Genomic DNA, 13,705 nt, shown 5'->3' with positions numbered 1-13,705 from the left:
TTGTATTAATTATGCAATCTTTTCAACAGTTTTTTTGAAGATACTTATTACTTGCCTGGTAAGACTGTTCAAACACAGATTCCCATTTCAACCTGACATCTTCACCGGCTCTGTTCAGATCATAATATTGTTGGTCTACTTTTGACAGCATCTCTGTTGATTTTTTCAGTTTTTTTTGCAGCTGTAGAATTGAACCATTAGCAGCATACAATTCGATAACATAAATAGAATCACTCCAACGTGTAACAAAAATATTTTTATCTCACATCAATTCACCTAAGCTGTAAATATTGTATTTAGATTTTAAAGTTCAATGAATAGTTATTTAAGAAAATGGAATAAACTTAACTCACAATATGACTGACTCTCATTATACATCCATACACAGATACACCGGGCGTACAGAAGCAAGATATATCAGCTAGTCGCAGCAACAACCTTGCACTGAACATCAGTAAGGTCCAAGAAATGACTGGACTTCAGAAAGGGTAAGACAAGGAAACACAAATCAGTCCTCATGGAGGGATCAGAAGTGGAAAGACTGAGTAATTTCCTCCTGGGTGTCAACATCTCTGAGGATCTACCCTGGGCCCAAAATATTGATTCAGTTACAAAAGAAGGCAGGACAGCAGCTATATTTCATTAGTAGTTTGAGGAGATTTAGTATGTCACCAAATACTTTCAAATTTCTACAGGTGTACCATGCAGAACAATCTAACTGGCTGTATCATCGTCTGCTATTGTTTGTGGGGGGCATGGCACTGCACAGGACTGAAATAAGCTGCAGAAAGTTTTAAACTTAGTCAGCTCCATATTGGGCACTAGTCTCCCCAGCATTCAGGACATTTTCAAGAAGCAATGCCCCAAAAAGGCATCCATCGTTAAGGAGCACCCCCCCCCCCCACCCAGGACATGTTTCTGTCTCATTGCTACCCGCAAGGAGGTGGAACAGGAGCCTGAAGACACACACTCAGTGATTCAGGAACAGCTCCTTCCCCTCTGCCATTTGATTTCTGATGGACACTGAACTCATCAACACTTCCTCCCGACGTTTTTGCACTACCTATTTAATGTATTATATTTTATATATTAAACCTAATTCTGACTGGGTTCTGCATAACACAGTCAATTCCCCTATAAATTCAATTTCTAACCTTATACTGCACAATCAGGAATGAAGGTGAGAAAAGTTGTGTTTTTCTCCCAATGAAGATATTGAATGGACAATCAGGTTTTGTGCGACATGCAGCTAAAGATATAATATCACTTCTTGAATTCCTTATACAGATGCAGTGAAACACCGCTCTATATTTTAATGCATACTTCTATATATAGATTACAATAATCAGGAGCCAAACAGACCCATTTCTAGCCACAGAAACTTTCAATGCTAAAGACCTATAACCAAACAATAAGGTTAAGTAAATCATTTTAACAAAATTATTTAAATTATATTGGATGCCATTAAAAAGAAAATGGCAAGATGGTGCTGAATTTAATTACTTTAAATATAAGAATCAAAAACCTTATTTTTCTCTTTTTCAGATACTACTTGCTTGTTGCTTTCCACAGCACGAAATACGGCTTCACGGTCTTTGGTAAGTCCCATCACTTTCTTCTTACACTGTAATGTGGTAACATTCTAACTAGTTATACTTGGAATTAGAAAGTGGTGAATACACAAGGCTGCCTGTCCCTTGTGACAACATTTGATAAAGCAAGACAATATGTATTTTTTTAGAATCATTAATCTCAGAATCCAGAGTTTACAAATTACGCTCATCAATACAGGGGCGGAACGGTAGCAGTGTAGTTGGCACAAAGCTTTCCAGTACCAGGTACCCAGGTTCAATTCCCGCCACTGCCTGTAAGGAGCTTGTAAATTCTCCTTCCACAGTCGAAAGACCTACCAGTTGGCAGGTTAATTGGTCGTTGTAAATTGTCCTGTGATTAGGCTAGTGTCAAATCGGGGGATTGCTGGGCAGCGCCGCTCGAAGGGCTTATACTATGCTGTATCTCAATGAATAAATAAATAACTTCATGTAAATAAAACAATGTTAGTAGAATTAATTTCCATTCTGACTTCCAAATGATTTTATGCCATGTTTCATGCAAGATGGGCATCATTGAGACAAATGTTAAGATTATGAATTGTACCTGAATCTGTTGATTCCAGTTGCCTGTGACAAGCTTTGAGGACTTTTCAACTGCATTGTCCATCTGATGTAAAAGTTTCAAGTTCAAAAATGGACAGAGCATGGAGAAATTAATGCAAACTTCAAATCAGGAATAAATAACTCAACACCAAAAAAAAATAAAGAGAGATACTTTCAGTCTGTAGAAAAAGGAAATACATACTGATTTTCTTCTTTTAGAATGCTCATCCAACATTTTAGTAATTGGTCTAACTGCTTCCTCCTGAATGGCACTGGCTAATGTCCTAGATCAAATAATAAGAATAGCATTAAACTTGATTTGATTTGTCAGATAAAATCACCTTGACTTCAATGCCCAATGTCACACGACTAGTTTTACTTTGTTTATTTGTTTTAACATATAAAACGCTGTAGCTGGAACATATTTTTCTCAACAAGCATTTCAGAGCGCTTCCAGAAAGGCCAAAGCTGAACCACAAGTAGAGGTGTTTAGGGAACTGGGGGGAAAAAAAAAGATTTTCAAATATCAGTTGAGAAGTATGCTGAAGCAAACTGATTAATATCTTTTTTTCCAAATCTTTTTATTATTATATTATTCAAAAAAGATACATGGGTACATCCAAGTAACAACACTTACAATATCTCAAGGGAAAAAAACATTATCTTAAAGATTAGAAAATTTTGTGATAATTAAAAAAAAAAGTGGGGAAAAAACCCCATTAGGTGTACAACCCCAGGGCCATGCGTCATACAACAAGCTTCTAAAAGTAAACAGCAAACCGCCAGCAATAAAGAAAAGTATACCAAAAATTTTACCATTAGATCGTGGAGAAAATCTATCAATTAGCTCAAATGATAATAACGGCAAACTGATTAATATTAAAGATGTATAATTTTATAATTGGGAAGGTCATTTAGGAGTGAAAGCAGGAAGCATCTTTTGATAGTTTTGGAAATAGAGATGCTCTAGTTAAAATGTCCAAGTTTCTGCAGGATCTGGAATATCCCTCTGAATTGGAAGGTAGCAAATGTGACCACACTATTTAAGAAAAAAGAAAGAGAAAAAGCATGGAACTAATAACCTATTAGTCTAAGATCAGTGGGACGGCAAATGCTGGAGTCTACTCATCATCGTAATTATGGGCAGTGTCATATAACATGGGTAATCATGGTCTTTCAATGATTGTTCTTGACAAACTTTTCTACAGAAGTGATTTGCCATTGCCTTCTGGGCAGTGTCTTTACAAGATGGGTGATCCCAGCCACTATCAATACTCTTCAGAGACCGTCTGCCTGGCGTCAGTGGTCGCATAGCCAGGACTTGTGATATGCACCGGCTGTTCCCACGACCATCCACACCTCCCATGGCGCTAAGCAGCTGCTATGCCTTTCCCAAGGCTGATCTGCAGGCTAGTGGAAGGAAGGAGCACCTTACACCTCTGGTGGAGGCGCACCTCCAACCCGCCACCCAGGAACCTACTATGATGGATATAAAGGCAGATCATCTTGAAAAAAAGAAGGGTGCTAAAGGGTCTCAACCTGAAATGTCAACTGTTTATTCAGTTCTATCGATGCTGCTTGACTTGCTGAGTTCCTCCAGCATTTTGTGTGTGTTATCTTGAAAAGAATATTAGTATTGCGTAGAATCTGAGTGTATTTATGAAGGGAAAGCCAGGTTTGACTAATCTGTTTGACTTCTAGAACAGATCCAAGGGAAACCAGTGGATGTAATGCACTTGGATTTCTGAAAGGTTTTCAATGTGGTCTCAATGTTTTTGACAAAGTGATTGAATAGGTTAGTGTGAAATTTGCTTTGTAATTAAAGCTGATGTGTGACAAGATGGACGTCAACGTGTGAGGAAATTCAAGGTTCAATCTTTGACATCAAGGATAGAATAAAATCTCAAATAGACTGCCATGTTTGAAATTGTAGCCATTTCATCATTCATAGAAACATAGAAAATAGGTGCAGGAGTAGGCCATTCAGCCCTTCGAGCCTGCACCGCCATTTATTATGATCATGGCTCATCATCCAACTCAGAACCCCGACCCAGCCTTCCCTCCATACCCCCTGATCCCCGTAGCCACAAGGGCCATATCTAACTCCCTCTTAAATATAGCCAATGAACTGGCCTCAACTGTTTCCTGTGGCAGAGAATTCCACAGATTCACCACTCTCTGTGTGAAGAAATTTTTCCTAATCTCGGTCCTAAAAGGCTTCCCTTTTATCCTCAAACTGTGACCCCTTGTTCTGGACTTCCCCAACATCGGGAACAATCTTCCTGCATCTAGCCTGTCCAATCCCTTTAGGATTTTATACGTTTCAATCAGATCCCCCCTCAATCTTCTAAATTCCAATGAGTACAAGCCCAGTTCATCCAGTCTTTCTTCATATGAAAGTCCTGCCATCCCAGGAATCAATCTGGTGAACCTTCTTTGTACTCCCTCTATGGCAAGGATGTCTTTCCTCAGATTAGGGGACCAAAACTGCACACAATACTCCAGGTGTGGTCTCACCAAGGCCTTGTACAACTGCAGTAGTACCTCCCTGCTCCTGTACTCGAATCCTCTCGCTATAAATGCCAGCATACCATTCGCCTTTTTCACCACCTGCTGTACCTGCATGCCCACTTTCAATGACTGGTGTATAATGACACACAGGTCTCGTTGCACCTCCCCTTTTCCTAATTGGCCACCATTCAGATAATAATCTGTTTTCCTATTTTTGCCACCAAAGTGGGTAACTTCACATTTATCCACATTAAATTGCATCTGCCATGAATTTGCTCACTCACCCAACCTATCCAAGTCACCCTGCATCCTCTTAGCATCCTCCTCACAGCTAACACTGCCACCCAGCTTCGTGTCATCCGCAAACTTGGAGATGCTGCATTTAATTCCCTCATCCAAGTCATTAATATATATTGTAAACAACTGGGGTCCCAGCACTGAGCCTTGCGGTACCCCACTAGTCACTGCCTGCCATTCTGAAAAGGTCCCGTTTATTCCCACTCTTTGCTTCCTGTCTGCTAACCAGTTCTCCATCCACATCAATACCTTACTCCCAATACCATGTGCTTTAAGTTTGCACACTAATCTCCTGTGTGGGACCTTGTCAAAAGCCTTTTGAAAATCCAAATATACCATATCCACTGGTTCTCCCCTATCCACTCTACTAGTTACATCCTCAAAAAATTCAATGAGATTCGTCAGACATGATTTTCCTTTCACAAATCCATGCTGACTTTGTCCGATCATTTCACCGCTTTCCAAATGTGCTGTTATCACATCCTTGATAACTGACTCCAGCAGTTTCCCCACCACCGACGTTAGGCTAACCGGTCTATAATTCCCCGGTTTCTCTCTCCCTCCTTTTTTAAAAAGTGGGGTTACATTAGCCACCCTCCAATCCTCAGGAACTAGTCCAGAATCTAACGAGTTTTGAAAAATTATCACTAATGTATCCACTATTTCTTGGGCTACTTCCTTAAGCACTCTAGGATGCAGACCATCTGGCCCTGGGGATTTATCTGCCTTCAATCCCTTCAATTTACCTAACACCACTTCCCTACTAAGAAGTATTTCGCTCAGTTCCTCCACCTTACTGGACCCTCTGTCCCCTACTATTTCTGGAACATTATTTATGTCCTCCTTAGTGAAGACAGAACCAAAGTAATTATTCAATTGGTCTGCCATGTCCTTGCTCCCCATTATCAGTTCACCTATTTCTGTCTGTAGGGGACCTACATTCATTCAGTTATTCTCAAATCTTTCAAGTTCCCTATTCCCATTGTACATGAATTGACCTGATTCTGCCTACCTCCAATGGGACTGTGGCTTGGCTCTATATTTAGAAATGAAATTGCAATGAACAGTTATAAAGCCTGCAGTGAAGGGTTTCAAGCAAAGCAGACAGCGGGATCAACGATACCCTCACAGTAGAAAATTATGAGACAGATACTGGATGGACCTTGATGGATCATGTTCGAGCAGAAATGGTTGGAGCAAGACCAAGGCATGGTTGAGAAGGAGTCAGGGTGTGCAAAGTGGAAAAAAAATCACAGCGGAGGAATTTCAGAGCCCGTCCATCTACACTGAGAGCGCGGTCGGACCAATCTAAGTGCCAGGTGGATTTGGAAAAGTTGGGTACAGGCTAGAACTTGGTGGCTGGTCCAGGCCCAGAGCGTATGGGTGCGACAGGACCCAGTGCTTAGGGCAAGGAACAACCCGATGTTTGACGATTTAAACATTGGGACTGGAGGCAAGTGTCGGGCTGGATCTGCATACCGCTCCACGATATTTGCTCCACTCTTCACTGCACTGAGGCTGAGGGTGTGGGCCCGCTCAGGGCTTTGGTTCTGTGATCTCGGTTTTGCTCCACTGTGATGGACCGAGGCTGAAGCGGTGGGCCTGGTCTGGACTTCGTGTTTATGGGCTCACTTTAGTTCTGAATGCTGTTGCTTGCCCGATTCATGTGTTTTTTCTCCCTCTGCACATTGGGTGTTTGTATGTCTTTCCTAATTGGACTCTTTAGGGTTTCTTGTCTTGAAAGGAGACAAACCTTAGGGTTGTATAATGTATATATACTTCAATACCAAACGTACTGTGAATAGCTTTGAAAAATGGCCCCAGATCCATGTATACTGCAGCAAACAGGGCAATAAGGGAAAATTACACTGATGGAGAACAAAACATCCCTGAAAATTGGAGGAAATAAGTTGCTGAAAATGAGCCACCTCAGCTGCACTGGAAGCAAAGCGACGAAAACAGTAACCGTATACTGTTATACTCAAAGAGACGTTAGTGGATATTTCTCAACCAAAAAAAAAAATCCATCAATACAACTGAAGGAATAAGTGTTAGAGACAACAAAGCTTTCAAAATTACAAGAAATTCTGAAGACTGTCCAAATGAAAAGTAGAAAATGAGGATGGTATAAAGTGACAAAAGTGCGGATTTTAGCCCAAATCTGCCACCTTGTGGAGAAAGGAAACACTGCCCCAGAGAAAGCAGGATCTCCCAGTGGCCACAAATTTTAATTCCACGTCCCATTCCCCTTCTGATATGTCTATCCACGGTCTCCTCTACTGTAAAGATGAAGCCACACTCAGGTTGGATGAGCAACACCTTATATTCTGTCTGGGTAGCCTCCAACCTGATGGCATGAACATTGACTTCTCTAACTTCCGCTAATGCCCCACCTCCCCCTCGTACCCCATCCGTTATTTATTATATTTTTTAAAAATTCTCTCTTTTTTCTCCCTCCATCACTCTCACTATACTCCTTGCCCATCCTCTGGGCTTCTCCCTTTCTTTCCCCCTAGGCCTCCCGTCCCATGATCCTCTCCCTTCTCCAGCCTTGTATCCCTTTTGCCAATCACCTGTCCAGCTCTTGGCTCTATCCCTCCCCCTCCTGTCTTCTCCTATCATTTTGGATCTCCCCCTCCCCTCCCACTTTCAAATCTCTTACTATCATTTCTTTCAGTTAGTCCTGATGAAGGGTCTCGGCCCGAAATGTCGACTGTACCTCTTCCTAGAGATGCTGCCCGGTCTGCTGCGTTCACCAGCATTTTGTGTGTGTTGCTTGAAATTCCAGCATCTGCAGATCTCCTCATGACCGCACCAGATCAATGTTTCTCAGAAGCATTTCAAAACTGATTGAAATTTCATTGATATTCCGCAGTTAAGGGGAGAGACATTCATCGTTGATTACCTGATTTGTTAAAGGGGTGACAGAGTAATGGCATGTCCCACTTTTGAAGGTCAACTCCTTTGCTTCCAAAATGTCATCATTGAAATCAGCGTTATGTCCCAGGCATACCACAGTGCACCAAGGACTAATTTCAACTCCTGTAGTCTCTGAACACTGGTCTGATTTTCAGCAGATTACTCATGTTTGGGGGGTGGGGCGTTGGTGAGAAATACATCTCTACCAAAGGAGGTGTAAGGCACTCCTTCTCTCTGCTGGTTGGCAGTTGACCCTTGGGCAAGGTGTAGCACCTACTTAGCCCCCCCAACCCCCACCCCGCCCAATCAGGGTCACGTGAAGCCATGGGAGCAGGTGGTGGATGGTCGGATGAGCAGCTGGTGCACATCACAAGTCCTGGTTATGTGACCACAGACACCAGGCAGACAATCTCTGAAGAGTATTGATAATGGCTGGGATCACCCGACTTGTAAAGACACTGCCCAGAAGAAGGCAATGGCAAACCACTTCTGTAGAAAAATTTGCCAAGAACAATCACAGCCAAAACTATGATTACCACGTCACACGACACGGCACAAAATGACATTGTGATGATGATCTATTATATAATAAAAACTTCAAAGCAGTAGTTAAAACATATTGATACAAGTGACAAACAAAGTAATTTTTTGCTGGAAATACAAAGTTAAAGCAGAAGTTGCTCGTAATAATCAAGCTATGAAGAAAGAAACAAAGTTAATACTTCAGGTCATTCAGGGCCACAAAAAGGTGAGGCAACACTTCACCTGCAAATCTGCTGGGGTTGTCTATTGTGTCTGGTGTCCTCGATGCGGCCTCCTCTACATCATAAATTCCCCTCCCCCATCTTTTTATTCTGGCATTTCCCCCCTTCCTTTCCAGTCCCGAAGAAGGGTCTCAGCCTGGAACTCCAACTGTTTATTCATGGATGCTGCCTGACCTGCTGAGTTCCTCCAGCATTTTGTGTGTGTTTCTTTGGATTTCCAGCATCTGTAGTTATCTCTTGCGTTTATGATTTCAGACCAATGACTTTTCATCAGACCTAGGAAAAGTAGGAAAAACGAAGCAGACTATGACAACCACCCCCCCAGACACCCACGTTAAACTCACGTGTGCAGATCTGCAGTGTATGCCATTTCTTGAGAAATACAATTCCATCCTTCAAAAATGGAGCTGCAAAATGAAAGTTAAAGGATCAAGAACAGAGTTTCCATAATAATTATAATGTGATTGTACCTCAGGAATTGCAGTACTTTGGACATTCCAGTACAATTGGAATTTCCAGTAAAAGATGTGGGCTGAGATTTTTGTATTAACAAGTACATTTCACTGAAATTCTGCCAACTCACTGAATTTCGACAGAAATTTCAAAACCTGAAAATGACTAGACCATTTTGTCCGAAGGGTATTAGTTTCTATGGAGATAGTAACATTGCCAATTTTTCTCTACAATGTTATCCCTTCCCCTTCTAACGTCACTAATTCCCACCCGAGACACCATTCCTTGAATCTCAATTGACATATGGCCATTATTTGGTATATAAAGATTATGAAAGGCATAGATAGAGTGGACAGAGGGTATCTGTTCCCCAGGGTTGAAATGTATAATACCAGAGAGGAGGCGCTGAGGGGGAGAGGAGGTGGGTTCAGAGGGGATGAGAGGGGTAAGTTTTTTTTAAACTTTGAGAGTGGTGAATGTCTGGAATGCGCTGCCTGATATGGTGAAAGAGGCAAATACATTAGAAGTTTTTAGAGACATTTAGATAGGCACATGAATATGAGGAAAATGGAGGGATATAGACATGGTGTAGGTAGGAGGGATTAATCTTTGGGTGTTTGATTTGCTTTTTAGCTGGTGTAGCACAACACTGTGGGCGGAGTGGCCTGTTCCCTGTGGCCTCTTCTATGCTCCAAGTAGACTATTTCCAATGCAGTTAGCATTTTGATAGCTCCTCCACTTCGTCAGGAATCTTGACCATTTATCCTCATTCTACCAGAGACAGTATCTGATTTAACTTCATAAACAATTGGGAAAGACAATCTGACAGATTATAATGTCAACGTTTAACTAAAGCACTGGTGAGCCTCACTTAGAGCAAGTACTGTGAGTAGTTTTGGGTCGAATATCTAAGAAAGGATGTGCTGACATTGAAGAGGGTTCAAAGCAGGTTCACAAAAACATTTCCAGGATTGAGTCCTGATGAAGGGTCTCAAGACAAAAACATTGAGTGTTTATTCTTTTCCATAGAAGCTGCCTGGCCTGCTGAGTTCCTCTAGCATGCTGTGTGTGTTGCTTGGATTTCCAGCATCTGCAGATTTCTCTTTTCTTCCTTTCCACTGGGGTTGGGTGGGACTACAACTGGAGCTCAAGGGTTAAGGGTGAAAGGTGAAAGTTTAAGAAGAACGTGAGAGGAAGCTTCTCACTCAGAGGGTAGTGAGAGTATGGAACAAGCTGCCAGCACAAGTGGTGCATGCAAGCTCGATTTCAATACTTAATCGAAGTTTGAATAGATACATGGATGGTAGGGAGATGGAGGGCTATGGTCAATGGAAGTAGGCAGCTTAAATGGTTTTGGCATGGACTAGATGGGCCAAATGGCCTGGTCTGTGCTGTACTTTCCTATGACTCTGACTTTCGCACAGTACTGTACATTGAAGAAATTAAAGTATGGAATGAGTGAATGTTTTGCAGAGTATCTGCACTTGTTCCACAGGGGTGATCTCAAGTGGCAGACAACAGAAATATCAACTTTTCCATCACACTCCCACTCAGACCACTGGTCTGTGGCCTCCTGCACTGTTACAACCAGCTCCAAAGCAAACTTGAAGATGTAGAGGCGGCAAACTTTCTTACATCTGGCTGGTTGTAGACTTCTGACTCAATATTGAATTCTATAACATCAGGTTGGAGGCAACCCAGACAGAATGCTCCTCCAACCTATGGCCTCATTGTGACAGTAGAGGAGGCCATGGATTGATGTCAGAATGGGAAGTGAAATTAAAATGGGTGGCTACTGGGAGATCCCACTTTTTCTGATGGATGGAGTGCAGTTGCTCGGCGAAGTGGTCTCCCAATCTACGTCGATACACAGGAGGCCACAACAGGAGCACCGGATAAAGTAGATGACCCCAACAGACCCACAGGTGAAGTGTCGCCTCACCTGGAAGGACAGCTTGGGGCCCGGAATGGCAGTGAGGGAGGAGGCATGGGTCAGGTGTAGCACTTGTTGTGTTTGCAAAGATAAGTGCCAGGAGGGAGAGGGAGATCAGTGGGGAGGGACAAATGGACAAGGGAGTCACTTGGGGAGTGATCCCTGTGGAAAGCAGAAAGTGGGGGGGGGTGGGAGGGGATGTGTTTCGTGGTGGGATCCTGTTGGAGATGGTGGATATTTCGGAGGGTTATGTGCTGGATGCAGAGACTTGTTTTGTGGTAGGTGAGGAAAAGAAGGTGGAGCTTAGGAGGATTAGTGGCAACTCCTTTGCTTGCATCTTCAGAAAGAGCTCTTTTTCCTTCTTTAATATCTCTATTTTTCCCTTTCAGGGTTCTTTTGAAGACCCTGACCTGGAGTTACACACTGACTTCGGTTCTTTGTGGGAATGGGACCCACTCTCAGGGGTCCATAACTGGCCGTTGTTCAGAACGCCAAAGGCTCGGCCTAAGAGTCTGGCTCTGGAGAGGGGCGGATCGAGGGTCGGTGTCATGACAGGAGACCCGTGTGTCGCCAGGGGAGTCGAAATATCTGCAGCTGTGTGCCTGGAGACCTGGGATCTTTGCGATCTTCAGGCACAGAGCTCAAAAGAAAGCGATGTAACATGCTTTTAACATCGTAAACCAGCGAGTTGTTTGTTATGTCTCCCTGCTTGCTGGGAAAATGGAGACACCTCTTCCCGCCTTATTAGGGAGAGAGAGAACCTGCAGTATGTTGAATACCGGGTGAAACGCGAAGTCTTTGGGGTAACTGGAAGGCTGTTGTCTTTGCTGTTGCTTTGCTCACGCCTGAGTGCTCGGTGATGCTGCCGGTGCTTTTGTTTTGTTGGTGGGGGGGGGGGATTGTTGTTCGCTGCCGCTTATGCGTGGGAGGGGGGAGCCGGCGGGGGGGCTTTGGGGTTCTAACATTTAACTGTCGTTCATTCTTTGGGGCACTCCTCTGTTTTTGTGGATGGTTCCTCTCTTTTCAGGATGTATATTGTATATGTCTCTCTGACATTAAATTGTAGAGGAATCCTATCCCTGTTGGGGTGGTGGGAGGATGGTGTGAGGGCAGATGTGCATGAAATAGAAAGGATGCGGTTGAGGGCAGCGTTGATGGTGGAAGGAGGGAAAAAGGAGGACATCTCCTTCGTTCTGGAATGCAAAGCCTCAACCTGAGAGCAGATGTGCCAGAGACGGAGAAATTGAGAGAAGGGGATGGCATTTTTACAACTAACAGTGCAGGAAGAGGTATAGTCCAGGTAGCTGTGAGAGTCTGTGAGTTTATAGTAGACATCAGTAGATAGGATAGAGACAGAGAGATCAAGAAAGGAGAGGGATGTGTTGGAAACGGACCAGGTAAATTTGAGGGCAGGGTGGAAGTAGGAGGCAAAGTTGATGAAGTCGATGAGCTTGAAATGGGTGCAGGGAGCAGCACCGATGCGGTTGTCGACCGAGCGGAGGAAAAGTAGCACACACAAGCCAAAAATCAATCTGATACCCTTCGTTTCTGGCCAGTCTTAGCCTCAGAAAAATCACAGATATTCCCATTATCCTAACCATCTCTCAACACAACCCCAGCTTTTCTGTACACTAAATCCAACTTGTTTTCCCAATTTTGATGAAGGATCTTTGACCTGAAACAATAACTCTCTCATTCCACACAGTGCAGGACCAGCTGACAGTTGCAGGCATTTTCTGTTTTGAATTGCAGTTACCAGCATCTGAAGTTCTTGGGATTTCCAACTCAAACCTGACACTTTACAGAAAGAATCTTTAGCCAAAAAAAAAACCAGATTTCTTAATTACAATTTCAATACCAGGCGTAGGACAATCTTCCAGTACATAAACTAGAATTAAGCAATAATTACGTTCAAATCAGAATCAAATTTATTTTCACCGGCATATGTCGTGAAATTTGTTGCCTCTGCTGCAGCAGGATAATGCAATACGGAATAATAGAAAAAAAACAAATTACAGTATGTAAACATATTAAATAGTTAAATTAAACGTAGTGCAAAAATAGAAAATAAAGAAGTAGCGAGGTAGTGTTCGTGGGTTCAATGTTCATTCAGAAATCTGACGGCAGCGAGGAAGAAGCTGTTCCTGAACTGTTGAGTTGTGCCTCCAAGTTCCTGTCCCTCTTCCTTGATGGTAGCGATAAGCTGTTATTTTTGATTGTAATAAATTTAGAGGGAATTCTGGTTGAGATTGGGAGAAATTTCTTCACGTAGTGAAGACTGAATCTTTGGAATTCTCTGTCCCAGAGAGCGATAGAGACACAATTACTTAGCTTATCCAAGAAGGAGATGGATAGATTTTTGGATATTAAAGAAATCAAGGGATATAGGGCCTAGAAACTGAAAGTTAAGGTAAAAGTCAGCAGCATTTTAGTGAATTGGGGAGGGGCAGATGCAAGAGGCAAACAGGGAACAATAGCTTCTAGTTGCTATTTTTGTAAAAATAAGCTGAAACTTTCAAATAAATATCTTACTTTTTAATTATGTCTTTGGATGCTTTCGTAACTTTGTTAGCTAGCCTGTTGAGTCCTTTGGCATACACCTTTTCCAGTTCAATCCTAAAACAGACATAAGAAACTATAATGTAATTTACAGCACGTCAAAATGGTTGATA

At 42.6% G+C, this 13,705-nt stretch overlaps 1 protein-coding gene across 4 annotated transcripts in view; it reads right to left on the bottom strand.

Moving 5' to 3' along the window:
- The window catches only part of nostrin (nitric oxide synthase trafficking), a 48,159-nt gene that overhangs the window by 18,578 nt on the left and 15,876 nt on the right, over positions 1-13,705 (bottom strand). For 3 of the 4 annotated variants that reach the window (XM_063052365.1, XM_063052363.1, XM_063052366.1), the window contains 6 exons: positions 13,566-13,649; positions 8,992-9,054; positions 2,359-2,440; positions 2,158-2,220; positions 1,526-1,624; positions 56-181 (listed from right to left, as the gene is read on the bottom strand). In XM_063052365.1, coding sequence (XP_062908435.1) covers positions 56-181; positions 1,526-1,624; positions 2,158-2,220; positions 2,359-2,440; positions 8,992-9,054; positions 13,566-13,649 — 517 coding nt within the window. The remainder of the gene's footprint in view (positions 1-55; positions 182-1,525; positions 1,625-2,157; positions 2,221-2,358; positions 2,441-8,991; positions 9,055-13,565; positions 13,650-13,705) is intronic. The other variant, XM_063052364.1, reaches the window with a different exon arrangement.

The sequence above is a fragment of the Mobula hypostoma genome, chromosome 6, assembly GCF_963921235.1.
Source record: "Mobula hypostoma chromosome 6, sMobHyp1.1, whole genome shotgun sequence".
Taxonomy (NCBI): Eukaryota; Metazoa; Chordata; class Chondrichthyes; order Myliobatiformes; family Myliobatidae; genus Mobula; species Mobula hypostoma.
This window is presented reverse-complemented; position numbering and strand designations above follow the sequence as displayed.